Source organism: Oncorhynchus keta, chromosome 31 (genome assembly GCF_023373465.1).
Source record: "Oncorhynchus keta strain PuntledgeMale-10-30-2019 chromosome 31, Oket_V2, whole genome shotgun sequence".
In the NCBI taxonomy this organism is placed as follows: Eukaryota; Metazoa; Chordata; class Actinopteri; order Salmoniformes; family Salmonidae; genus Oncorhynchus; species Oncorhynchus keta.
In genome coordinates this window covers 8,737,635-8,765,229 of record NC_068451.1, presented here as the reverse complement: position 1 = coordinate 8,765,229, position 27,595 = coordinate 8,737,635, and the positions used below count along the sequence as shown (strand labels likewise).

General features: G+C 41.9%; 2 protein-coding genes across 2 annotated transcripts; both read left to right on the top strand.

Moving 5' to 3' along the window:
• The first annotated feature begins 3,889 nt into the window (after positions 1 to 3,889).
• Positions 3,890 to 5,096, top strand: hamp (hepcidin). The gene is made up of 3 exons (XM_035745765.2): positions 3,890 to 4,182; positions 4,277 to 4,357; positions 4,605 to 5,096. Exons 1-3 carry the CDS (start codon positions 4,096 to 4,098, stop codon positions 4,701 to 4,703), a joined length of 267 nt encoding a protein of 88 aa, XP_035601658.1. The 5' UTR covers positions 3,890 to 4,095; the 3' UTR covers positions 4,704 to 5,096.
• A 7,869-nt stretch (positions 5,097 to 12,965) lies between these two features.
• Positions 12,966 to 13,734, top strand: LOC118364317 (hepcidin-like). Its single transcript, XM_035745766.2, has 3 exons — positions 12,966 to 13,054; positions 13,151 to 13,229; positions 13,476 to 13,734. The coding sequence occupies exons 1-3, from the start codon at positions 12,966 to 12,968 to the stop codon at positions 13,572 to 13,574; spliced, it is 267 nt and encodes an 88-aa protein (XP_035601659.1). The 3' UTR covers positions 13,575 to 13,734.
• The last annotated feature ends 13,861 nt before the right edge of the window (positions 13,735 to 27,595 follow it).

Sequence of the window (27,595 nt, the reverse complement as noted above, 5' to 3'; positions counted from 1 at the left end):
CTTTATATGAAAAATCCATTGAATTTAACAAGTAACCACAATATCTTATCACCAGTAAATTCATCATAGATATGAATTACATTTGCACGGTCCGTCACTCAACTCTCACAGATGGACAGATGCTGCTGCAAAATCACCACGATCCTTATTAATACTGATGCATCTCATTTTTCTCCTCTGCCACATGATCTCACCACCTCCACACGCCTCCCCTACTTCCCCCTCCACTTCCCTCCCTCCCTCCCTCCCTCCCCCCTCCCTCCCTCCCTCCCTCCCTCCGTGCTTGTCTCTCGGCCAGTCTGACAGCCGCCAATCAAACACACACAGCCAGCCAGGCGCCTGTGTGCCCCCTGCTCTGTTTGAATGGGTTGATCTCTGATCCCATGTACCTCAGATTGAGACATACTCTCTCTCTCTCTTTTTTTTACCCAGTGGGATGTCCTCAAGGCTGACATAATATGTCAGAAATGTATTTAAACATTTATTGTAATAAATGTAGCAATACTGTAATAAATATAGTTAGGTCACTTATTTGTTCTTTTATAGTGTTTGAGTAGAACTATGAATCCTCATATGGTTGTTTGTTTGAAACGGTCTGGGTGTGTTTCATACCATACCTGAGATTCACTTTTTTCCTCGCTAGCTACCTCTACTATTCTTATTCTTGTATGCCTTAAATAGCACTATACAGCACAACAGTCCTCAATTCTTCCAGGAGAATTTGAACAGGATGTCTTTATAATTACAATGCTTACCCAGCGAGAGTTGCTGGCTAGTAATAAACATGCATGGTTGACTCCAACAAATGCCACAGTCCTCAATACACTCTTGTACTGTAGGCCCAATGAATAACCCTTAACACTCGAGAGTTCGAAAACATTGCATGAATGACTGTCTCTCCTTTGTGTGCTGAGATGTTCTCTACCTTAGAGAAATTGCATTTCAACAACGGGTATGGTCTCCAAACCCAGCCTGTCCAGCTCTGTCAGTCTGAGGCTTGTTCGTGTCAAGAGTGCAAAGCAGAAGAGCTTTAGTGATTCACACTTCCCCCAGTACCTCTATTCTCCACAGACTCTGATCTAGCTCTACAGTAAAGCACTACAGGATACATATTTTCTTATTTACAACAGAGTAGCCAATCAGTGGTGAGAAGGACAAGTCATGTGCTCACGGGGACCTACAAGACAAGTTCTCTGCGTTGCTTATGTGGATATTTCCGTTTTTCTCTGGTAGGTTCTGCTAGACAAATGGGAAACAAGATGGTCCATTTCTCAATTGAACATTTAACTTGGTCCATATTACTCTGCTAAAAGGAGACTGGAATTTCCCAAGAAGATTGGCAGTAGCACAGTATCTGCACTGGGAAAATCCTGACCCCTGTACTAACAGTGTCTGGCTTGCTCGTACATTTCACTAAAACAGTCAGGGAAAACACTGCCCCGTGAGGCAGATAATGTCACAGCAAAAGGAGGACCAATTGGACAGAGTTGCTATAGTCAGGTTTAGGGCAGGGTCTTTGAATACTAAATTCTACTACAGTTCATTAGCATACTGTTTACGTTTTTCCCTAATGAGCTGATAGTGACCCAGTTCTACATGAACAAATTATCCACAGTAACCGTGCAAGACGACAGGCTTTCTGGCAGGTCTGGAGAAGGTGGGGGGTCGGAAGAAATATGACTATTGGGTTTTTGCGGAGTTGGCTATTTCAGTATTAAAAATGATTTTTCTGAACTTTTGGGTCAAGTGCCAGAACAAATAAAGTACATGTGAGAGTGGGGAGGGGGGGGGACAGAGGTAATTAGGATGACAGAGGGGGAAACAGGGGGCCAATGCACCGGCCCAGGAGGAGCAAGTGGTGGACTGGCGCCTGTCTAGGTGACTGTGTCTCTGTGTCCGCCCCACTGGAGCCGAGCTCTGTTTGACCAGAAGATTCTCAAAGATAGTGCTGGCGGCTGGTGACACTGGCAAAAACCTCCTACCTCTCCCCCGCGCTCACTAATACTCAACCAATTAAACTTGCTGGGTGGATTCCATTGAGGAGTCATTCGTGGTTATATTTGTTGACACTGATGTTCCGGTCACCCAAAGTCAACAAGTGATGGCAAAGAGTTCTCTGTATACGAGACAGACTGACGCAGGGGTTCCCACAACATGTTATTTCACTTAATACTTTGGGATGATTTTGGCAATAAGGACCTTTATCTACTTTCCCAGAGTGAGATTAATTGTGGATTAATACCATTTGTATGTCTCCGCGTGCAGTTGGAAGTAGATAAAGGGTCTCATTGTAAAACTCCTGAAGTATCCCTTTAAAGAGACAAGTTGGGCAGAGGCAATACAATACTTAGTGAATAGATTAAAACCTAATAGTATAATGATATAATATCCAACAAGTTGAGCCCTTGAGTGAACATCCAATTAATTATTATTAGGCTATTAACCACTTATCAACTCATCACAGACTCTTTGAGGATGCAAATTAGGCATTCACAGGCTTACAATTTGCAGTATGATTTTGTGTACATGAAATATGATTTACACTGAGTGTACAAAACATTAAGAACACCTGCTCTTCCCATCACTTGTTAAATCCACTTCAATCAGTGTAGATGAAGGGGAGGAGACAGATTAAAGAAGGATTTTTAAGCCTTAAAACAATTGAGACATCAAATTTTATTTATATAGCCCTTCGTACATCAGCTGATATCTCAAAGTGCTGTACAGAAACCCAGCCTAAAACCCCAAACAGCAAGCAATGCAGGTGTAGAAACACGGTGGCTAGGAAAAACTCCCTAGAAAGGCCAGAACCTAGACATGGATTGTGTACATGTGCCATTCAGAGGGGGAATGAGCAAGACAAGAAAGTACCTTTGAACGGGGTATGGTAGTAGGTGCCAGGCTCACTGGTTAGTCTCAAGGGCTGCAACGCTGCTGGGTTTTTCATGCTCAACAGTTTCCTGTGTGTATCAAGAATGGTCCAACACCCAAAGGACATCCAGCCAACTTGACACAACTGTGAGAAGTATTGGAGTCAACATGGGCCAGGATCCCTGTGAAACGCTTTCAAACACATTATATAGTCTATTCCCCGATGAATTAGGAAGGTGTTCGTAATGTTTTGTACACTCAGTGTAGCAGCATAGCAGGATATTAAATGTGTCTTCTTTTTTTTTCAACTACAAAATACCTTTATGAAACAATTCAAGTGTGAATCACTATTACTACTACTGCCTGACCTTTGACATGTATTTTTCATTAGGTCTGATAAACACAACATGATGCGTGTCACATATTATTGTCATATTCCTCTATTTCTAATAACACTTGAAACACCCTGAATGAAGTGATCAGTTTGCACCTCTCTTTTCCCTTCTACTCTTTTACTGCTCCTTTTCTTTCAAATGAAGTTTATTCTGTTCGACTGCAGGTTCCTCACATTACACCACATTATACGTCAAATGAAAGCGTTGCTAATTACATGTCAAAAGAGGGCTAATTCTTCCATTGGAAGGGTTATAATGAAGTCCTTTAGACAGAGGAATGGATACTGTAATGGCTCAATCCCTCATGTGGAGGGATTTCCCAGGTCAGACAAAAGGGCTGTGCAGCCAGCCATGCAATTCCAGTAACTGTTCTTCCATGACTCCTGCTGTTGGGTAATTTCCACAATTCTTTCAGATTTCGACAGAGGAAATAAATTATCATCAATTTTCAGTTATCCACCCTAAAGGAAAGACAAAAAAACTATACAATTTCCCATTTTTGAAAACGGGAAAGTGGATTAGGTAATATGTGACGGGAATGCGCTCCATTGTCCAAATGGGGGCATGATTGCACAATAGTGGCCAAAGTGTGTATAAATACCATTGCACCGCAGTCTCACCACATGACAGAGAAGTCCCTCATCCGCTGACATCAAAAGGACAATCAATCAACTTTGGACTCGTCTTAGTGCATTGAAAACTGCATTGGAGAGCGCCGCATTTTGGGAAAATTGGAGAGCTCTGATCTTCATCATAAACTGTCACTTCAATTCCAACTGTTTTCAACAGGACTTTTAAATAGGCTATAAGCTTCCTAACAAAACCGAGAATGAAGGCCTTCAGTGTTGCATTTGCAGTGGTGGTCGTCCTCGCATGCATGTTCATCCTTGAAAGCACTGCTGTTCCGTTCTCTGAGGTATGGCTAATTCTCCAACACTAACCCACTACAAACATGTGTGTATCGATTTTAGAAGTTGGTCATTACTCATTTGTACATAATGTCTTTGCAGGTGCGAACGGAGGAGGTCGGAAGCATTGACAGTCCAGTTGGGGAACATCAACAGCCGGGCAGCGAGTCCATGCATCTGCCGGTACGTTCAATTGAGTGAATGAATTAAGTAATTACCTTTGGCAAATTAACATCTAAGTGGTTGCGTTTCACCCTTGGAATTGAATTAGCCCACAAGCGCTAGTTGTTAACCATTTGATTGTGAGCCATTAGCAAGGGCTTCAGGGCGAGCAGTGTGCAATGTGCTTGTGAAGGGGAGACTTGGACAGAAGTACTTACCATGAGCTTGTTCCCTCCTTTCTTCATTGTCTTTTCTTGGCGGGATACAGGAGCACTTCAGGTTCAAGCGTCAGAGCCACCTCTCCCTGTGCCGTTGGTGCTGCAACTGCTGTCACAACAAGGGCTGTGGCTTCTGCTGCAAATTCTGAGGACCTGCCTGCATTAAAACCATCTTATTAACTTATTGCCTTTCATTTCCCCCCTATTCTTCTAAATTTCTTTTGGACTCTGTGGAGAAGATGCAAATCTCATTGATGTCTTTCTCACTGCACAACCTCAGTCTTGTACATAAATGTTTTGTATCATGTTGTATATCTATTGTATAGCCTAATGACGCAGGAAAAAGACATAGCCAATTGAAATAAGTGGGGATTTTTATTTTCTATTGTGTAAATTGTTTTGTACATTTTCTAGTTTGTACATGTTTGCAATATTTTCTTTCTAAGATGTTGTTTTTGTAGCTATGATAATGATTTGTTAAATGATTTCTTACAGTGACACTTTTTAAAAAATATAAATAAACACATTCTTTGAATAACAAACATGGTTGTCTCTGAATTATGAATCTGCTATAGATGTGTACCCTGTGGCTAAATGTTCAGGCCTGACAGCCAGAGGCGTATTCAAATTAGTCGCGTCTGGGAATGGAATCCACAGTGCCTTCAGAAAGTATTCACACCTCTTGACTTTTTCCACATTGGTTGTGTTACAGCTTGAATTTAAAATGGATTAAGTTGAGATTTTGTGTCACCGGCCTACATAATGTCGAAGTGGAATGATGTTTTTGGAAATGTTTGCAAATGAATCAAAAAACAAAAATCTGAAATGTCTTTGAAGTAGTAAGTATTCAACCCTTTTATTATGTTAAGCCTAAATAAACGCAGTAGTAAAAATGCGCTTAACAAGTCACACAATAAGTTGCATGGGCTCACTCTGTGTGCAATAATAGTGTTTAAAAAACCCTAAAGTCGATGTCCGAGCCCCAACGGAAATCCAAGCCCCCACAGGGAAGAAAATGGCATCATAAAATCCCCATAAAAATCTGTCAGTTTAAGCTAGAGATATCTGTTTTTTTATGCATTTCCATCCACTAAATCCACCGATGTCGCACTTCCGCATCTGTGGTGAAAGGTGACAGAGCTATAGCAGTGTTTGTCAGATCATGAGACTTCCTGAAAATTGGTCTTCTTACAAAATCCTCTGTTGCGGAAACTTTGGCCTTCAAAAAACTATTATGGAAAGATGAGACTCTCACAAACATGATGGTTTTCTCCATTTTGTCTGGGAAAGCTAGTTTGCCAACTAGTCTGCCAACTTCTGTCTGTAGCGTCTGAACCGTTTGGGCTAAAATGACTCCTCCATGGAAGGTGAGACTCTAACAAACACGTACATGTTGGTTGCTTTGCGCTAGGACGCCCACAGGCCTCACGGGACCCGTCTGAATGTCCCCAGGTACCAGTTGAAAAAATGATTGGAAGTAGTATATATATGGAAATTGTTCAGTGCAAAAATAAGTGGTTAACTACATGTAAATATATACAGTTGAAGTCAGAAGTTTACATACATTTAGGTTGGAGCCATTAAAACTTGTTTTTCAACCTCTCCCCAAATTTCTTGTTAACAATCTATAGTTTTGGCAAGTCGGTTAGGACATGTACTTTGTGCATAAGACAAGTCATTTTTCCAGCAATTGTTTACAGACAGATTATTTCACTTATAATTCACTGTATAACAATTCCAGTGGGTCAGAAGCTTACATACACTAAATTGACTGTGCCTTTAAACAGCTTGGAAAATTCCAGAAAATGATATCATGGCTTTAGAAGCTTCTGGTAGGCTAATTTATATATTTTGAGTCAATTGGAGGTGTACCTGTGGATGTATTTCAAGGCCTACCTTCAAACTCAGTGCTTCTTTGCTTGACATCATGGGAAAATCAAAAGAAATCAGCCAAGACCTCAGAAACATAATTGTAGACCTCCACAAGTCTGGTTCATCCTTGGGAGCAATTTCCAAACGCCTGAAGGTACCACATTCATCTGAACAAACAACAGTACGCAAGTATAAACACCATGGGACCACGCAGCCGTCATAGCGCTCAGGAAGGAGACACGTTCTGTCTCCTAGAGATGAATGTACTTTGGTGTGAAACGTGCAAAACAATCCCAGAACAACAGTAAAGGACCTTGTGAAGATGCTGGAGGAAACAGCTACAAAAGTATCTATATCCACAGTAAAATGAGTCCTATATCGACATAAGGAAGAAGCCACTGCTCCAAAACAGCCATAAAAAAGCCAGACTATGGTTTGCAACTGCACATGGGGACAAAGATGGTACATTTTGGAGAAATGTCCTCTGGTCTGATGAATGAAAAATGGAACTGTTCGGCCATAATGACCATCGTTATTTTTGGGGGGGGAAAGGGGAACGCTTGCAAGCCGAAGAACACCATCCCAACCGTGAAGCACGGGGGTGGCAGCATCATGTTGTGGGGGTGCTTTGCTGCAAGAGGGACTGGTGCACTTCACAAAATAGATGGCATCATGAGGCAGGAACATTATGTGGATATATTGAAGCAGCATCTCAAAAAATCGGTCAGGAAGTTAAAGCTTGGTCACAAATTGGTCTTCCAAATGGACAATGACCCCAAGCATACTTCCAAAGCTGTGGCAAAATGTCTTAAGGACAACAAAGTCAAGGTATTGGAGTGGCCATCACAAAGCCCTGACCTCAATCCTATAGAAAATGTGTGGGCAGAACTGAAAAAGCATGTGCGAGCAAGCAGGCCTACAAACCTGACTCAGTTACACCAGCTCTGTCAGGAGGAATGGGCCAAAAATCACCCAATTTATTGTGGGAAGCTTGTGGAAGGCTAACCAAAACCTTTGACCAAATACTAATTGAGTGTATGTAAACTTCTGACCCACTGGGAATGTGATGAAAGAAATAAACGCTGAAATAAATGATTCTCTCTACTATTATTCTGACATTTCAAATTATTAAAATAAAGTGGTGATCCTAGCTGACCTAAGACAGGGACTTTTTACTAGGATTAAATGTCAGGAATTGTGAAAAACTGAGTTTAAATGTATTTGGCTAAGGTGTATGTGAACTTCCGACTTCAACAGTATACATTACCGTTCAAAAGTTTGGGTTCACTTAGAAATGTCTAAGTGAAAAGCACATTTCTTGTCCATTGAAAGAACATCAAATTGATCAGAAATACAGTGTAGACATTGTTAATGTTGTAAATGACTATTGTAGCTGGAAACGGCAGATTTTTAATGGGATATCTACATAGGCGTACAGAGACCCATTATCAGCAGAAGCAACAAAACTGGCCTTCTTTAGACTAGTTGAGTATCTGGAGCATCAGCATTTGTGGGTTTGATTACAGGCTGAAAATGACCAGAAACAAAGAACTTTCTTCTGAAACTCGTCAGTTTATTCTTGTTCTGAGAAATTAAGGCTATTCCATGCGAGAAATTGCCAAGAATCTGAAGATCTCGTACAACGCTGTGTACTACTCCCTTCACAGAACAGCGCAAACTGGCCCTAACCAGAATAGAAAGAGGAGTGGGAGGCCCAGGTGCACAACTGAGCAAGAGGACAAGTACATTAGAGTGTCTAGTTTGAGAAACAGACGCCTCACAATTCCTCAACTGGCAGCTTCATTAAATAGTACCCACAAAACACCAGTCTCAACGTCAACAGTGAAGAGGCGACTCCAGGATGCTGGCCTTCTAGGCAGAGTTGCAAAGAAAAAGACATATCTCATACAAGCCAATAAAAAGAAAAGATTAAGATGGGCAAAATAACACAGACACTAGACAACTGAAGATTGGAAAGAAGTGTTAAGGACAGACGAGTTTGAGGTATTCAGATCACAAAGAATAACATTTGTGAAATGCAGAAAAAATGAAAAGATCTGGAGGAATGCTTGACACCATCTGTCAAGCATGGTGGAGGCAATGTGATGGTCTGGAGGTGCTTTGGTGGTGGTAAAATGGGAGATTTGTACAGGATAAAAGGGATCTTGAAGAAGGAAGGCTATCACTCCATTTTGCAATGCCATGCCATACCCTGTGGACGGCAATTAATTGAAGCCAATTTCCTCCTACAACAGGACAATGCCCCAAAGCACAGCTCCAAACTATGAAATAACTATTTAGTGAAGAAGCAGTTAGCTGCTATTCTGTCCATAATGCAGTAGCCAACACAGTCACCAGATCTCAACCCTATTGAGCTGTTGTGGGAGCAGCTTGACCATATGGTACTTAAGAAGTGCCCATCAAGCCAAGCCAACTTATGGGAGGTGCATCAGGAAGCATGGGGTGAAATCTCTTTTGATTACCTCAACAAATAGACAACTAGAATGCCAAAGGTCTGCAAGGCTGTAATTGCTGCAAATGGAGGATTCTTTGATGAAGCAAAATTTGAAGGACACAATCATTATTTCAATTAGAAATCATTATTTATAACCTTGTCAACGTCTTGACTATATTTCCTATTCATTTTGCAACTCATTTCATTTATGTTTTCATGGAAAACAAGGACGTTTCTAAGTGACCCCAAACTTTTGAACGGCAGTGTATATGTTTCCTGATCTTTCTTATATGTCTCAAATATAGGACAGACACTTCAGAACAAACTTCCTTTAGATTTATTTTGGGGGACAGTTTAATGGCAATCTCATAGAAACTGAGGATGGATCAACAATGTTGTAGTTGTTCCACAATACTAACCTAAGTGAAAAGTATGAATCCTGCTTGCAACAAGGCACGAAAGTAATACTGCAAAAAATATGGCAAAGCAATTCACTTTTTTTCCGAATACAAAGTGTTATGTTTGGGGCAAATCCAATACAAAACATTTCTCAGTACCACTCGCCATATTTTCAAGCATAGTGGTGGCTGTATCATGTTATGGGTATGCTTGTCATCGTTAAGGACTGGGAGCTTTTCAGGATAAACAATTTACGGATTGGAGCTAAGCACAGGTAAAATCCTAGAGGAAAACCTGGTTCAGTCTGCTTTCCACCCGACACTGGGAAATGAATGTACATTTCATCAGGACAATAACCTAAAACATAAGGCCAAATCTACACTGGAGTTGCTTACCAAGAAGACAGTGAATGTTCCCGAGTGGCCGAGTTACAGTTTGACTTAAATCTACTTGAAAATCTAGGGCAAAACCTGAAAATGGTTGTCTAGCAATGATCAACAAACAATTTGACAGAGCTTGAAGAATTTTGAAAATAATACTGGGAAAATGTTGCGCAATTTCCAGGTGTGGAAAGCTCTCAGACACTTACCCAGAAAGACTCACAGCTGTAATCAATGCCTAAGGTGCTTCTACAAAGTATTGACTCAGGGGTGTGAATACTTATGCAAATGAGATATTTCTGTATTTAATTTCAATACATTTGCTAATATTTCTGAAAACATGTTTTCACTTTGTCATTATGGGGTATTGTATGTAGATGGGTGAGTGAACAAAATATATTGAATACCTTTTGAATTCAGGCAGTAAGTAACACAACACAATTTGAAATAAGTATGAGAAACTTTCTGAAGGGACTGTATTTCAAAATAGGGATATTTAACCACTCTGAATGGCACACATTCCATGACATAGACTGACCAGGTGAGTCCAGGTGAAATCTATGATCCCTTATTGATGTTACTTGTTAAATCCATTTCAATCAGTGTAGATGAAGGGGAGGACAGAGGTCAAATGTTTTTTTTAAAGCCTTCAAGACAACTGAGACATTGATTGGGAATGTGTGCCATTCAGAGGGTGAATGGGAAAGACAGAATATTTAAGTGCCTTCCAACAGGGTATGGTAATAGGTGCCAGGCTCACTGGTTTGTGTCAAGAACTGCACCGCTGCTGGGTTTTTCACGCTCAACCGTTTCCTGTGTGTATCAAGAATGGCCCACCATCCAAAGGACATCCAGCCAACTTGACACAACTGTGGGATTGGAGTCAACATGGGCCAACATCCCTGTGAAACGCTTTCGACACCATGTAAAGTCCATGCCCCGATGAATTTGCAACTAGTTATTTTTTTGTACACTCAGTGTAGTCCATACTACTCTGCTAAAAGGAGACTGAAATTGGGATTAGTATATGCACTTTGAAAATCCTATCTCCTGTATGAACTAGGTCTGGCTTGTTAGTACAGCCTAAAAAAACAGTCAGTGCTCAACACTGCCCCATGAGGCAGAGAATGTCCCAGCAAACAGGGGACGAGTTGGACTGAGTTGCTGTAGTCGGGGGCAGGGTTTTAGAACACTGAACACTACTGGAGTTCATTAGCATATTGTTTACCTTTATTTCAAATAATGAGCTGAGAGCGACCCAGTTCTACATTAACAAATTAGCCACAGCAATCGTGCAAGCCAACAAGCTTTATGGCTGGTCTGGAGAAGGTGAGGGTTGGAAGAAAGCTGCCAATTGTATTTTTTTGGCGGTTAGCTATTTCATTAGTAAATATTTTTCTTAACTTTAATTTTTGGGACATTTTGTGTCAAGTGCCCAGGCAAATAAAGTACATGAGAGGGAGGAGGGAGGAGACAGAGGTAGTTAGGATGACAGAGGGGGGAAACAGGGGGCCAATGCACCGGCCCAGGAGGAGCGAGTGGTGGACTGGCGCCTGTCTAGCTGACTGTGTCTCTGTGTCCGCCCCACTGGAGCCAAGCTCTGTTTGACCAGAAGATTCTCAAAGATAGTGCTGGCGGCTGGTGACATTGCAGAAAGTTCCTCCCTCACCCCCACTTTCACTACTACTGAACAAATAAAGCTCGGTGGGTGGATTCCAATGCGAAGTCACTCGTGGTTATATTTGTTAACACTGATGTTCCAGTCTCCCAAAGTCAACAAATGATGGCAAAGGGTTCTCTGTATAGAAGACAGATGGGCTCAGTGGTCCCCACAACAATGCTATTTTCACTTACAGAGACAAGTTGGGCACAGCCAACAAAATAATTATTGAATGGATTCAAATGTAATAGTTTAGTATCAAACAAGTTGAGCCCCTGAGAGCACATACAATTAGTTATTATTAGGCTATTAACCACTTATCAGACTTTTTTGAGGATGCAAATGACAATTTTCACAGTACAATTTTGTGTTAATGAAATGTGATATAGCAGCATAGCATGAAAAGTGTCGTTGTAATTAAAATAAAATAAAAATACACTCTTATCCAGAGCAACTTACAGTAAGTGTATTAACCTCATACTTTTTCCCCCTTGGAAATTGAACCCACAAACCTGGCATTGCAAGCAACATGCTCTACCAACTGAGCCACACAAGACATTTCAGCTGCCTACACTTTCAAATAAATATTTTTTTTTTCAACTACAAAATGACCATTGCCTAATAATTCCTTGCATAAATCACTATTATATAGCCTACCTAGACCTTTTAAAGAAATTTATTTTTCATAAGGTCTGATGAACACTACATAATACAACACCTGCCACCTAATAATATCATATTCTTGTATTCCTAATAACACTTGAAACAACTGAATGAAAGGTGCTGTAATGGTTTTCTGGGGAAAGAGAGGCGGACCAAAATGCAGCGTGGTGGTTATTCATGTTCTTTAATTTATTAAGAAACTACACATGAGATAACTAACAAAAACAACAAATGTGAGAAAACCTAAAACAGTCCCATCTGGTGCAAACACAAAGACAGTAACAATCACCCACAAAACCCAACACAAAACAGGCTACCTAAATATGGTTCCCAATCAGAGACAATGACTAACACCTGCCTCTGATTGAGAACCATATCAGGCCAAACATAGAAATAGACAAACCAGACACACAACATAGAATGCCCACCCAGCTCACGTCCTGACCAACACTAAAACAAGGAAAACACACACGAACAATGGTCAGAACGTGACAGGTGCCACAGAGGAATTTTGTTCTTTCATTTTTGCATTGCAGTGTAATGAAAATGTCCATAATATATCTGATGTAATAGTGGAATGATATTGTTTCACAGTATTACTTACAGTGTTGTGATTGGCCGGGATATTTGTCAATTGATTACTTCCGCCGGAGCGGCATCCGTTGTCAAGACGGGAAAGCTGTTTTGACTTTGCGGCTGTGTCATCTAGTGGGAATCGGGTCAAGTGGCAGGATTGCACAATAGTGGCCAAAGTGTGTATAATACCGATGTACCACAGTCTCAACAAAAGACAGAGAAGTCCCTCAACCACAGACACCAAAAGGACCATCAACTAACTTGGGACTTAAAATTGTGCGTTGGAGAGTGTCTCTTTGTGGGACAATTGAAGAGTTCTGATCTTCTTTATGAACTGCCACTTGAATTCCAACTGATTTCAACCAGACTTTTTAAATAGGCTATAACCTTCTTAACACAACCGAGAATGAAGGCCTTCGGTGTTGCATGTGCAGTGGTGGTCGTCCTCGCATGCATGTCCATCCTTGAAAGCACCGCTGTTCCTTTCTCCGAGGTATGGCTCATTTTCTAACACCAACGCACTTCAAACATGTCTGCATCTATTTTAGAGGTTGATCATTATTCATTTGTGCAAAATGTCTTTGCAGGAGAAAAAAATGAAGAGGTTGGAAGCATTGACAGTCCAGTTGGGGAACATCAACAGCCGGGCGGCGAGTCCATGCATCTGCCGGTACGTTCAATTGAGTGAATTAATGAAGTAATTACCTTTAGCAAATTAAAATCGACGTGGTTGCTTTTGCCCCGCAGAATTGAATTAACTTACTTGCGCTACCTGTTATCGTTTGATTGTGAGCCGTTAGAGAGGGCTTAGGGGCGAACTGTGCACAACGTGCTTGTGAAGTGGAGACTTGGACAGAAATACTTACCATGAGCTTGTTCCCTCCTTTCTTCATTGTCTTTTCTTGGCGGGATACAGGAGCACTTCAGGTTCAAGCGCCAGAGCCACCTCTCCCTGTGCCGTTGGTGCTGCAACTGCTGTCACAACAAGGGCTGTGGCTTCTGCTGCAAATTCTGAGGACCTGCCTGCATTAAAACCATCTTATTAACTTATTGCCTTTCATTTCCCCCCTATTCTTCTCCATGTGGAGAAGATGCAAATCTCATTGATGTCTTTCTCACTGCACAACCTCAGTCTTGTACATAAATGTTTTCTATCATGTCGTATATCTATTGTAATGACACAAGAAAAATACTTAACTATTTGAAATAATATTTGATCTATTTTGTACATTTTATCAAATAAAAAAAATATAGTTTGTACGTGTTTGCGATGTTTTCATTCTAAGATGTTGTTTTCGTAACAATGATAATGATTTGTTAAATCACTTCTTATAATGATTTTTTTAAACATAAACAAACACATTCTTTGAAGAAGTATTCAACCCCAAGCCTAAATAAGTTCAGTAGTAAAAAATGCACTTAACAAGTCACACTCATTGAGTGCAATAATAGTGTTTAACATGACTTTTGAATGATTACCTCATCTCTGTACCCCACACATACAATTATCTGTAAGGCCCCTGAGTTGAGCAGTGCATTTCAAACACAGATACAACCAAAAAGACCAGAGAGGTTTTCCAATGCTTCGCAAAGAAGGGCACCTACTGGTAGATGGATTTAAAAAAGGAGACATTGAATATTCCTTTGACCATGGTGAAGGTATTAATTAGACTTTGGAGGTTGCATCAATACACCCACATATACAGGCGTCCTTCCTAACTCAGTTGCCGAAGATGTAGTAAACAACTCAGGGATTTCACCATGAGGCTGATTAATTGGCTGATTAATTCCTTTTTAAGGCTGCCCAGAGAGGATGTCATTTTTATGGGCAGAGGCAACTCATTCCATTCTGAGGCTCCAGTATACAAGAGAGTACCTTTCCCAGCATTACTCTTGATTCTGTATAAGCACGGTGCTGTGATTGTGTGCATCCCTAACACGAGGAAAGTAATCAGTTAGATATCTGGGCGCAGATCCATAATTACTCCTGTAAACGAAACCTAGTCTAATCTGGGAAACCCTAGCCTCAACAGGCAGCCAGTTTAGTTCCTGAAAGCAGCTCCTGCCTATGTGAGTATGTGGACTCACCTTCAATACTACCCCGATCAGCTTATTCTAGGCTATCTGGAGCTTCCCCTTCATAAGCTTAGATAAGCCCCCAAACCAGGAATTACTAGCATAGTCAAAATGGCATTGAATGAGGGCAGTGGCTAGTACTTTCATGGAGTCCTTATCAAGCAGCTTGGACTTTCGAGCCAAAAACGTAGTGCTGGCATTAACCTTCCCTAGCACTTGCACACACCTCCCAAGCTTCCATCAAGGATACATCTCAGGTAGCTAACAGAGGTTTTAGTAGTCAGCACCTCACCATTCTAATTTAGCTTATTATCTCCAAGCCATTTGCTAATGTTAGTAAGCTCTGTGCTAAGTATGCTTTCCAACATAGTTTTACTTTTGTGAGACACCAGAAGTGTAGAGTCATCCGCATAAAGGAAAAGACGTCAAGAACAAGCATCTTTCATATCGTTAATATACAGTAAAAACAGTAGAGGCCCAAGCACGCTCCCCTGCGGAACACCACAACTCATTGGTTTTGCTCCCATTAACCTCTACTACTTGCTCCCTACCTGACAAATAGGACTTTACCCAGCCTAGAGGGATAATGCTTAACCCCAGTGCCTCTACTTTGGAGATTAGGAGACAGTGGTCAACTGTATCAAAGGCCTTCTGTAGGTCAAGCAGTACTATTCCACACAGATTTCCCTCATCAATCTCTTTCCTGATGTAGTCAGTCAAGTAAAGTAGACATGAATCGGTGGAGTATGTTTTTCTAAAACCCAACTGAAAATCATATATTAGACTTTATTAGTTGATATATTCATAAATTTGCTCATGTACAACTCTCTCCAGGATCTTTGATGTTATACTGAGAATAGATACAGGCCTATCAGACTTTGACCCCTTCTTATACAGAGATATAACTTTAGCAAGTTTCATGTCCGTGGGAAAGATGCCTTGTTCAAGAGAGATTAACAATATGCGTAATATAAGGGCAAATTTGCTCAGCAGAATCTATAAGAAACCATACAGGAATATTATCCAGGCCTGCAGCTTTGGAATATTTAAGCTCCGCTAGCGTACTATTTTGTCTGTTGCTACCTTTTCAAAAGAAAAAGAGTTTGGCTGAACCCCTAACTCGGCTTAATACTTTTTGACTTGGTTGTTTCCATACAAACCAGAACTGGTAGACTGCTAACCGGCTTGCTGGCTATATTCCATCTCCCCCTGATGTTCAGTCCAATACTGTTTAGTCTGTTTTTGGTAGTACTACTACAGCCTAGTTCCTTAAATGATTTCCAAAGCATTTTTGTTCTCAATTATTTTCACAACAAAGTAACCCCTCTTAGCTTCATCCATCCTGCTCTGTGCTTCGTTTCTGTGACGTTTATATAGGGAAAAAATCAGGCTGCTCTTGAGACTTCACCATTTCTTAAAGGCCTTATTCCTTGCTTCGATAGGTTCTAGAATCTCATGATTAAACCAAGGGCTAGATCTCTGTTTTACCCTGACCCGTCTAATGGGAGCCACCACATTCACCACATCAAGGAATCTACATTTAAAGGCTTCCCAGGCACTGTCTACCCCTACACTATCCAACACAGATGACCAGTCAATTTTACCCACCTGCTCCCTAAACATTTCAACACATTATTTTATGTCCTCTGATTCTAACGGTTTTGTGACACATAAATGTATCTTTAAAAACCCTCCTTCTGCAAAATGTAATAAAATGATCACTGATTCCATATACTATTACTCCACTCTGCGATATTTTGGATTTATCAGACACCAACATTAAGTCAATTGTACTTGGCACTGTTTCACATACCCTGGAGGGATCTTTTATCATTTGGGTCAGAGCAGAAGTACAAAAATACACTGTGGGTTGGGCTATCCTTTTTACAGACATCAGTATTGAAATCCTCAAACAAAATGATTTCCTTCACCAGGGAAACTTTACAGTTTGACAATACAATTTCGAGACCTTCATAGAAGGAATTCTGATTGGGCGGCATGTAACACACCCCCAACAAAATCGGCTTGGTTTTTGGGAAGGCAAATATCCAGTCAGACAATCTCCAGATCAACGCTTAAATCCGATCTGACGTTAAAAGCAATGTCCGATCTTACAAACGCACATATTCCCCCACCGTTCCGATTTCCGATCCTTCCTGACAACAGAGTAATTGACTATCTCAATTTCTGAGTCACAAACAGATGAATCTAGCCATGTCTCGGTAAAACATAAGACTCCCACCTCTGATTTGCAAACCAACAAGCATATCTCATCAATCTTCGGTAGTAAGCTTCGGACGTTTAAGGGCATAAGATGTAAACCCAAAGGCCTCACTGAATTCCCGATCCACGTGTAACTCGCCTCCCACTGCACTACCATCTTCCCGATGCCCTGCCTCCAGTAGCCTCTCTGCCGCCATGGAGCATCCCTCCCCAGGTGTTGCTCCATCGTCCATTGTTGAAAAAGACATATCTGTATTTAATTTTCAATAAATATGCAAACATTTCCATAAACATGTTTTCACTTTGTCATTCGGCTGTATTGTGTGTAGATGGGTTAGATTTTTTTTTTATGGGGGGGGGGGTGGTTCAGGTGTGGTAAGTCAAGGGGTATGAATACACACACACACACACACACACACACACACACACACACACACACACACACACACACACACACACACACACACACACACACACACACACACACACACACACACACACACACACACACACACGCACGCACACACACACTATTCATTCCTGGACTGTTCTGAGTCTAAGTTGTCAATATTGTCAATGTTTTATGATCAGTCTATTGCACCTGGTAACCCTTTGAGGTGGGAGGGTGGTTGACATTGTTGCTTCGTATTCTGTGTAATACAGTTGTCAGCATATAGGGAGTGCTAGACACCATGGATTGTGACATTTAAATAGGCCTCCCATTCGAGCAATAGCCATAATGACTGCTCATTCAAGTGTGATTCAACATGTCACACATTCGAATAAACATGGGCACACTCAGCTTTTTCCGTCTCTCTCTCTCTCTCCTACTCTCGTTCTCTCTCTCTCCAAAAGGCCACAGAATAGGTTAATACTGAGAGCCAGGCTCTATCTGGGTCTAACATAAACATATTCTCACCATCTCCCTCTCTCTCTCTGACACTGCCTCTCTCTCTCTCTCTCTCTCTCTCTCCCTCTCCCTTTCCCTCTGCCTCTCTCTCCCTCTCTCTCTCTGACACTGCCTCTCTCTCTCTCTCTCTCTCTCTCTCTCTCTCTCTCTCTCTCTCTCTCTCTCTCTCTCTCTCTCTCTCTCTCTCTCTCTCTCTGACACTGCCTCTCTCCCTCTCTCTCCCTCTTTCTCTCTGACACTGCCTCTCCCTTTCCCTCTGCCTCTCTCCCTCTCTCTCCCACTTTCTCTCTGACACTGCCTCTCCCTTTCCCTCTGCCTCTCTCCCTCTCTCTTCCTCTCTCTCTCTGACACTGCCTCTCTCCCTCTCTCTCCCTCTTTCTCTCTGACACTGCCTCTCCCTTTCCCTCTGCCTCTCTCCCTCTCTCTTCCTCTTTCTCTCTGACACTGCCTCTCTCCCTCTCTCTCCCTCTTTCTCTCTGACACTGCCTCTCCCTTTCCCTCTGCCTCTCTCCCTCTCTCTTCCTCTTTCTCTCTGACACTGCCTCTCCCTTTCCCTCTGCCTCTCTCCCTCTCTCTCCCTCTTTCTCTCTGACACTGCCTCTCCCTTTCCCTCTGCCTCTCTCCCTCTCTCTTCCTCTTTCTCTCTGACACTGCCTCTCCCTTTCCCTCTGCCTCTCTCCCTCTCTCTCCCTCTTTCTCTCTGACACTGCCTCTCCCTTTCCCTCTGCCTCTCTCCCTCTCTCTCCCTCTTTCTCTCTGACACTGCCTCTCCCTTTCCCTCTGCCTCTCTCCCTCTCTCTCCCTCTTTCTCTCTGACACTGCCTCTCCCTTTCCCTCAGACTCTCTCCCTCTCTCTTCCTCTCTCTCTCTGACACTGCCTCTCCCTTTCCCTCTGCCTCTCTCCCTCTCTCTCCCTCTTTCTCTCTGACACTGCCTCTCCCTTTCCCTCTGCCTCTCTCCCTCTCTCTCCCTCTTTCTCTCTGACACTGCCTCTCCCTTTCCCTCTGCCTCTCTCCCTCTCTCTCCCTCTTTCTCTCTGACACTGCCTCTCCCTTTCCCTCTGCCTCTCTCCCTCTCTCTCCCTCTCTCTCTCTGACACTGCCTCTCACTTTCCCTCTGCCTCTCTCCCTCTCTCCCCCTCTCTCTCTCTGCCTCCCCTCTGCACTTTCACTTTCTCTCCCTCTGCCTCACTCCCTCTCTCCCGCTCTCTCATTCTCCCTCTCTATCTCCCTCTGCCTTTCTCACTCTCTTCCCCTCTCCCCCTCTCTCTCTCTGCCTCTCCCTCTATCTCTCTATCTCAATCTATTCTGAGCTCTAAGGCCACTGAATGGGTTAAGACAGAGGATAGAGAGTGTCGAGGATAGAGACAGGGGATAGGGAGTGTCGAAATACTCTCCAACAGTAGGCCTACTGCTAGAGGGTAATAACCGAGGCCTATTGACTGACAGCTAATATTGAGATTACGTCATTAAAAAATGTCTTCCGACCGCCTATCTATAGTATAGTTCCATCACACCATAATACATCATGTCATGTCATTTGCATTTAGATCACCCCTGTTCTTGGATTGCATACTGGACGTCGAGCGTGATGGAGTCGATAGTGAGGAGATTCCTAAAGAGAATGGATGGAGATCATAACGAAGGCGAACCACCAACACAAACACAGCCGCCCGGCCCCTCTTCTGTCCGACTCCTTGCAGCACCTGGAGTCGTTAGTTTTAATTAGCAGAAAGGAGTGATAGGGGCTTCTCTCCCCTCCCACCTCTCCTCTCTGACTGTATGCTCAGAAATACTGATTGCTCCAGAATACTGAATACTATACCGGTGACCAGCCTACACTCAGGCTTCCAATGACACATTCAACATCAACGACTACATAAACCCGGGCTCAGCAGGCGTGCATGCTTGAAGTTAATGAATAAATCAGTGAATATATTTATAAGTTCATTTGAATAGATTAATGAATATGTTGTTAACTTTATGCATGATTATACACTCTTAGAACAAAGGTTCCAAAAGGGTTCTTAGGCTGTCGCTATAGGAGAACTCTTTTTGGTTCCAGGTAAAACTCTTTTGGGTTCCATGTAGAACCCTTTGTGTAAAGGGTTCTACATGGAACTCAAAAGGGTTCCACCTAGAACCAAAAATAGTTATTTAAAGAGTTCCCCTGTGGGGACAGCCGAAGAACCCTTTTAGGTTCTAGATAGCACCTTTTTTTATAAGAGTGTATATGCTAGATACCTGACTGGAAACATGTTGGAAATATTTGAATAGTCTTATTTAATGTTTTGTTTTAACTAATAATATGCCGGGGTACTGTGGAAGCAAATTCATGCTGGTCTAATTCCATTGAAGTCAGGACTGAAATCTCTCCTGTTTGTCAAATATGGTAGTACTCACAGCTCACTCTTCTCTCCTCTATCTTCTTCATTTTTATTCAAAGCTGTATTGAAGTGTTCTGTCTGATAGGATTTCTCTCTGCTCCACACACACACGCACACACACACACGCACACAATATTGAACAACACACGCACACACACACACGTGCACACGCACACACACACAATATTGAACAATACATAATACTGAAGCACGGGCCATGATTTACATTACCTATCATCTCCTCCAGCCTGTCCCTCTCCACCAAGCACTCAACCCACAACTCAACCCACTAAAATGGGTTAGTGGGCCCCAACAGTCAACATTACTCAAAAACTTAAGTCCACATTCAAAACCAAACAGATTATTGTCTGAAGAGGGATCTGGTGCTATCGAGGAATAAGTCCATTGTTTTTCAAACTTGAGACACCCGACTTGTTCCATTCATATGTAAAGTCTCATCTAGACCCAGGCATGTGGAACCTTAACCTCTCCAAGGCTACATGAATCTTAAGCTTACTGTGGAAATGTATAGAGTGTGTGAGCCTAAATGTTGCACTGTATACTCCCTGTGTCTGTCTGTATTGTGGTAGCAGGGCCACTGGTGGGAAGAAAAATACATTTCAGGTGAAGCATAACAATGTGGACCAGCTTTGTGATTCTCATCCATGCACACCAAATACACCCATCGGCACAATCCTCTTTCTATTTACCAAACCATGCAATAACTGATCTAGACGCCGACACACACACACACACACACACACACACACACACACACACACACACACACACACACACACACACACACACACACACACACACACACACACACACACACACACACACACACACACACACACACACACACACACAAAATCATACTGTAACATCGTCAACCAAGAGCTGGGGGAAATATGCCATGTTCTTTCACATGTAGTATCTCCCACAGCATGTGTTGGATCCACATAAATCATGCCGGTGTTATTTAGACTTATATTACCCTGGGGAGAGCTGTGTATTTGAGTGCTGTGCTAGCTAGCGTTACCTCCAGGCCCACACTGATTATATCAAACAATATGCAGCACGGCCTGAATACTTAAAGAGGGGCAATTCCATCTCTCTTCGCTCTCCCTCTGGTTGAAATGTGAATGCAGGTATAATAAGATTAATACTGCCAACTTACCCAGGGCCACCCTGCGGTGGATAGATAGGCCTTGACATGGTTTCGCTGGTTCATGCTTAACCATGGAGCCTGGATAGAATCCACCAGTGAGCCAGTGGTACAGTCTGTTCTCCTAATGGCACTACAAAGTCACAAACCGTTGATTTGTCATTCACCCACACGCATTCTTCATTTACATAGGGTATCCAATCAAAAAACACAGAATTAGGGTGACTAAATCAATGGAGGCCAGAGAAAAAAAAATGGTCCAAAATCAGAAAAAGTGCATCCGTCAGCTAGGCTGGATTTTGTGCAAGAATTAAGGCTCCCGGCTACCTGACTAGCTCACTTTCCTGCTGAACTCGTCTATTTTCTTCTCCAATCCACAGGACATGAACCAATACAGGGGTAAGATGTATATCAGGTTTGAGACATGACATGTAGTATTTTCATATTTAGGATTCGCCTTTCATATTAATTGCAGTGGGCTAAATCAGGGTCACACAGAGTGCTTCTTGGTAAACTTAAACAAATATACATTGAAACAAAAGTATACACCTCACACACATGGTTATTGGCTTAAAAAAATAAGAAACCTTTACCACATCAGATATAGAGATGAAATGTATTCAATTTTGAGTTTGCATTCCAATATTACACTTTATAGACATACACTGGCCTTCAAACGTTTGGGGTCACTTAGAAATGTCCTTGTTTTTGAAAGAAAAATACATTTTTTGTCCATTAAAAGAACATCAAATTGATCAGAAATACAGTGTAGGCATTGTTAATGTTGTAAATGACTATTGTAGCTGGAAACAGCTGATGTTTTATGGAATATCTACATAGGCGTACAGAGGCCCATTATCAGCAACCATCACTCCTGTGTTCCAATGGCACGTTGTGTTAGCTAATCCAAGTTTATCATTTTAAAAGGCTAATTGATCATTAGAAAACCCTTTTGCAATTATGTTAGCATAGCCGGAACTGTTGTGCTGAGTAAAGAAGCAGTAAAACTGTCCTTCTTCAGACTAGTTGAGTATCTGGAGCATCCACATTTGTGGGTTCGATTACAGGCTCAAAATGGCCAGAAACAAAGAACTTTCTTCTGAAACTCATCAGTCTATTCTTGTTCTGAGAAATGAAGGCTATCCCATGCGAGAAATTGCAAAGAAACTGAATATCTCGTACAACGCTGTGTACTACTCCCTTCACAGAACAGCGCAAACTGGCCCTAACCAGAATAGAAAGAGGAGTGGGAGGTCCCGGCGCACGACTGAGCAAGAGGACAAGTAAATTAGAGTGTCTAGTTTGAATAACAGAAGCCTCACAAGTCCTCAACTGGCAGCTTCATTAAATAAAACACCAGTCTCAACATCAACAGTGAAGAGGCGACTCCGGGATGCTGGCCTTCTAGGCAGAGTTGCAAAGAAAAAGCCATATCTCAGACTGGCCAATAAAAAGACAAAAGATTATGATTGGCAAAAGAACACAGATACAGGACAGAGGAACTCTGCCTAGAAGATCAGCATCCCAGAGTCACCTCTTAAATGTTGAGACTGGTGTTTTGAGGGTACTATCTCATTCTCTCTCCCACATTCGATTTTAAAAAGGTCATAAATACAGTTGAAGTCGGAAGTTTATATATACTAAGAGATGTACGTACTTTGGTGCGAAAAGTGCAAATCAATCCCAGAACAACAGCAAAGGATCTTGAGAAAATGCTGGAGGAAACAAGAACAAAAGTATCTATATCCACAGTAAAATTTGTCCTATATCGACATAACCTGAAAGGCTACTCAGCAAGGAAGAAGCCTACTTGTGAAGGGATTTATTTTTTTAATCAATAATGACTAATTATGTATACATTTCAATCAGGACTGACTAATCAGAATACTATTATGTTACTGTATAGACGTATGCATTTTCTTTAAATCCTAGTACTGAATATAATGTGTGTAATTCTAATCAAGTATTAGAACAATGACTGTCTGTTCCTTGGTAGAAACGAATGAACTTATCGTCAGACTGGCTAGAATGCTTATCTACACAGGGAGGCTTTGGCCTGGTCATAAATTATCTATACTGTGGGGGTCGATGTAGGAAGGCTTGAGAACTATACTGCCAATGTACCGGAGTGGAGGAGGGACGGGACAGTTTAAAACCTACAACGTCATTTTCAGTTCATAACCTGTTGTAAATTGTATCATGTTCAGTACTCTCGAGAATAAACGCTATTGCTTGATTATGAGACTGGTCTCCACCCATTTTATGCAAATAAGTTTCTTACAAATCCTTAGAAATGGGCTGAGTGTATTAATTGAATTGGGTATTAAACATATAGGAATTGTATTCCTCTAACACTACTCCAAAACCACCATAAAAAGCCAGACTACAGTTTGCAACTGCACATGGTGACAAAGATTGTACTTTTTGGAGAAATGTCCTCTAGTCTGATGAAACAATAATAGAACTGCTTGGCCATAATGACCATCGTTATGCTTGGAGGAAAAAAGGGGAGGCTTGCAAGCCGAAAAACACCATCCCAACCATGAAGCACGGGGTTGGCAGCATCATGTTGTGGGGGTGTTCGCTGCAGGAGGGACTGGTGCACTTCAAAAATAGATTACATCATGAGGAGGAATATTATGTGGATATATTGAAGCAACCGCTCAAGACATCAGTCAAGAAGTTAAAGCTTGGTCGCAAATGGGTCTTCCAAATGGACAATGACCCCAGGCATACTTCCAAAGTTGTGGCAAAATGGCTTAAGGACAACAAAGTCGAGGTATTGGAGTGGCCATCACAAAGCCCTGACCTCAATCCTATAGAACATTTGCGGGCAGAATTGAAAAAGCGTGTGCGAGCAAGGAGGCCTACAAACCTGACTCAGTTACACCAGTTCTCTCAGATGGAATGGGCCAAAATTCACCCAACTTATTGTGGGAAGCTTGTAGAAGGCTACACAAAATGAATGACCCAAGTTAAACAAAGGCAATGCTGCCAAATACTAATTGAGTATATGTAAACTTCTGACCCACTGGGAATGTGATGAAAGAAATAAAAGCTGAAATAAATAATACGCTCAGCTATTATTCTGACATTTCACATTCTTAAAATAAAGTGGTGATCCCAACTGACCTAAGACAGGGAATTTTTACTACGATTAAATGTCAGGAATTGTGAAAAACTGAGTTTAAATATATTTGGCTGAGGTGTATGTAAACTTCCGACTTCAACTGTGTACACCTGTTCTGAATGGCCCCAAAGTCTGCAACACCACTAAGCACGGGGCACCACCAAGCAAGCGGCACCATGAAGACCAAGGAGCTCTTCAAACAGGTCAGGGAGAAAGTTGTGGAGAAGTACCGATCAGGGTTGGGTTATAAGAAAATATCTGAAACTTTGAACATCCCACAGAGCACCGTTAATTCCATTATTTTTTAAATCCCTGCCTTTCAGGTTATGTCGATATAGGACACGTTTTACTGTGGATATAGATACTTTTGCAGCTGTTTCCTCCAGAACTTCTGCACAAGGTCCTTTTCTGTTGTTCTGGGATTGATTTGCACTTTTTGCACCAAAGTACGTTCATCTCTAGGAGACAGAACGCGTCTCCTTCCTGAGCGATATGACGGCTGCCTGGTCCCATGGTGTTTATACTTGTGTACTATTGTTTGTACAGATGAATGTGGTACCTTCAGGCATTTAGAAATTGCTCCCAAGTATGAACCAGACTTGTGGAGGTCTACAATTGTTTTGTCTGAGGTCTTGGCTGATTTCTTTTGATTTTCCCATGATGTCAAGCAAAGAGGCACTGAATTTGAAGGCAGGCCTTGAAATACATTCACCTCCAACTGACTCAAATGATGTCAGTTAGCCTATCAGAATCTTCTAACGCCGTGACATAATTTTCTGGAATTTTCCAAGCTGTTTAAAGGCACAGTCAATTTAGTGTATGTAAACATCTGGAATTGTGATACAGTGAATTATAAGTGAAATAATCTGTCTGTAAACAATTGTTGGAAAAATGACTTGTGTCATGCACAAAGTAGATGTCCTATCCGACTTGCCAAAACGATAGTTTGTTAACAAGAAATTTGCGGAGTAGTTGAAAACAAGTTTTAATGACTCCAACCTAAGTCTATGTAAACTTCCGACTTCAACTGTATATACTGAGATCATGTGACAGATCATGTGACACTTCGCACACAGGTGGATTTTTATTTAACTAATTATGTGACTGCTGAAGGTAATTGATTGCACCAGGTCTTATTCAGGGGCTTCATAGCAAAGGGGGTGAATAAATTTGCAGGCACCACTTTTCCAATTGACATTTTTGGGAATTTTTTGGAACAAGTTATTTTTATCATTTCACTTCACCAATTTTAACTATTTTGTTTATGTCCATTCATGAAATCCAAATAAAAATCTATTTAAATTACAGGTTGTAATGCAACAAAATAGGAAAGACGCCAAGGGGGATAAATACCTTTTCAAGCACTGTATAGTGTATGTTTTAGATATTCAATCAAATATATATATTTTTTAAAGGGATAATGCTTTCACCTGGATTCACCTGGTGAGTCTACAGTATGTCATGGAAAGAGCATATGTTCTTAATGTTTTGAACACTCAGCATATATTTCAAGCTTGATGTTATGCTGTGTTTACATTGTGTCATAGAACACGTACTGCAGTCAGAACAGCCGTCAGTAAATCGTCCACGACTTTGTTTGCATTAGTGTGGTAATGATATTCTACGAGCCTTGTTAAAAGACAGCTTAAGGTCATGATGGTTTACAAGCGGAGCAGTGAATACTTTATCTGCCCCTGTAGAGCTGCCGAGTTTTTCAGAGTGCATAAAACAACGAGGGAATCGCCTGTGGGATCGTGGTATACTAGCCCCACCATATCTTTTCTGATTTTCCACCCAGGTGTTTAAGAGAATTAATTGTGGAGTTTGGTTCATCTCCCAGCCAAGGCTCAGGCTTGGATAGCTTTCAATAAAGCCCAGTGATTGTCTGTGAATAGCCTGGTCTTAGATCTGTTTGTGCTGTCTTGAATAATAATGACCATAGGAGTTGGCAAGACAGCACACACAGATCTGGGACCAGAGGAGAATACAGAACAAACAGGCCTGGGATCAGAGATCAATACAGCACAAACAGGTCTGGGACCAGGCTACAAAAACCAGGCTCCTCAAAATCAAATGCCAACCGTATTACCTCTCAAGAGAATTCTCTTTGGTTATAGTCACATACAGTATATATTCCCCCTCAAGCCGATACCACGGCGGCCCTCAAAGAACTTAACTGGAAACTGGAAACCACATATCCTGAGGCCGCATTTATTGTAGCTGGGGATATTAACTAAGCAAATTTGAGGAAAATGCTACCGAAGTTCTATCAACACATTGACTGTAGTACTCGCGCTGCTAAAACACTCGACCACTGCTACTCCAAATTCCGGGATGCCTACAAGGCCCTCCCCCACCTTCCCTTCGGCAAATCTGATCACGACTCCATTTTGCTCCTCCCTTTCTATAGGCAGGAACTCAAACAGGAAGAACCCGTACTACAGACTATTCAACCTGGTCTGACCAATCGGAATCCACGCTTCAAGATAGTCTTGATCACACATACTGGGATATGTTCTGGGTAGCCTCCGAGAATATCATTGACGAATACACTAATATGGTGACTGAGTTTATCAGGAAGTGTATAGGAGATTTTGTACCTAATGTGACTATTAAAACCTACCCTAACCAGAAACCGTAGATAGATGGCAGTATTTAAGCAAAACTGAAAGCGCAAACCACCGCATTTAACTATGGCAAGGTGACTGGGAATATGGCTGAATACAAACAGTGTAGTTATTCCCTCCGTAAGGCATTCAAACAGGCAAAACATCAGTATAAAGACAATGTGGAGTCACAATTTAATGGCTCAGACACGAGACGTAAGTGGCAGGGTCTACAGACAATCACAGACTAGAAAGGGAAAACCATCCACTTCGCGGACACCAACGTTTTGCTTCTGAACAAGCTAAACACCTTCTTCGCCCGCTTTGAGGATAACACAGTGCCACCAATGCAACGCTCTACAATGGACTGTGGGCTCTCCTTCTCTGTGGCCGATGTGAGTAAGGCATTTAAGTGTGTTAACCATCACACGGCTGCCGGTCCAGATGGCATCCCTAGCCGTGTCATCAGAGCATGCGCAGGCCAGCTGGCTGGAGTGTTTACAGACATATTCAATCTCTCCCTATCCTAGTCTG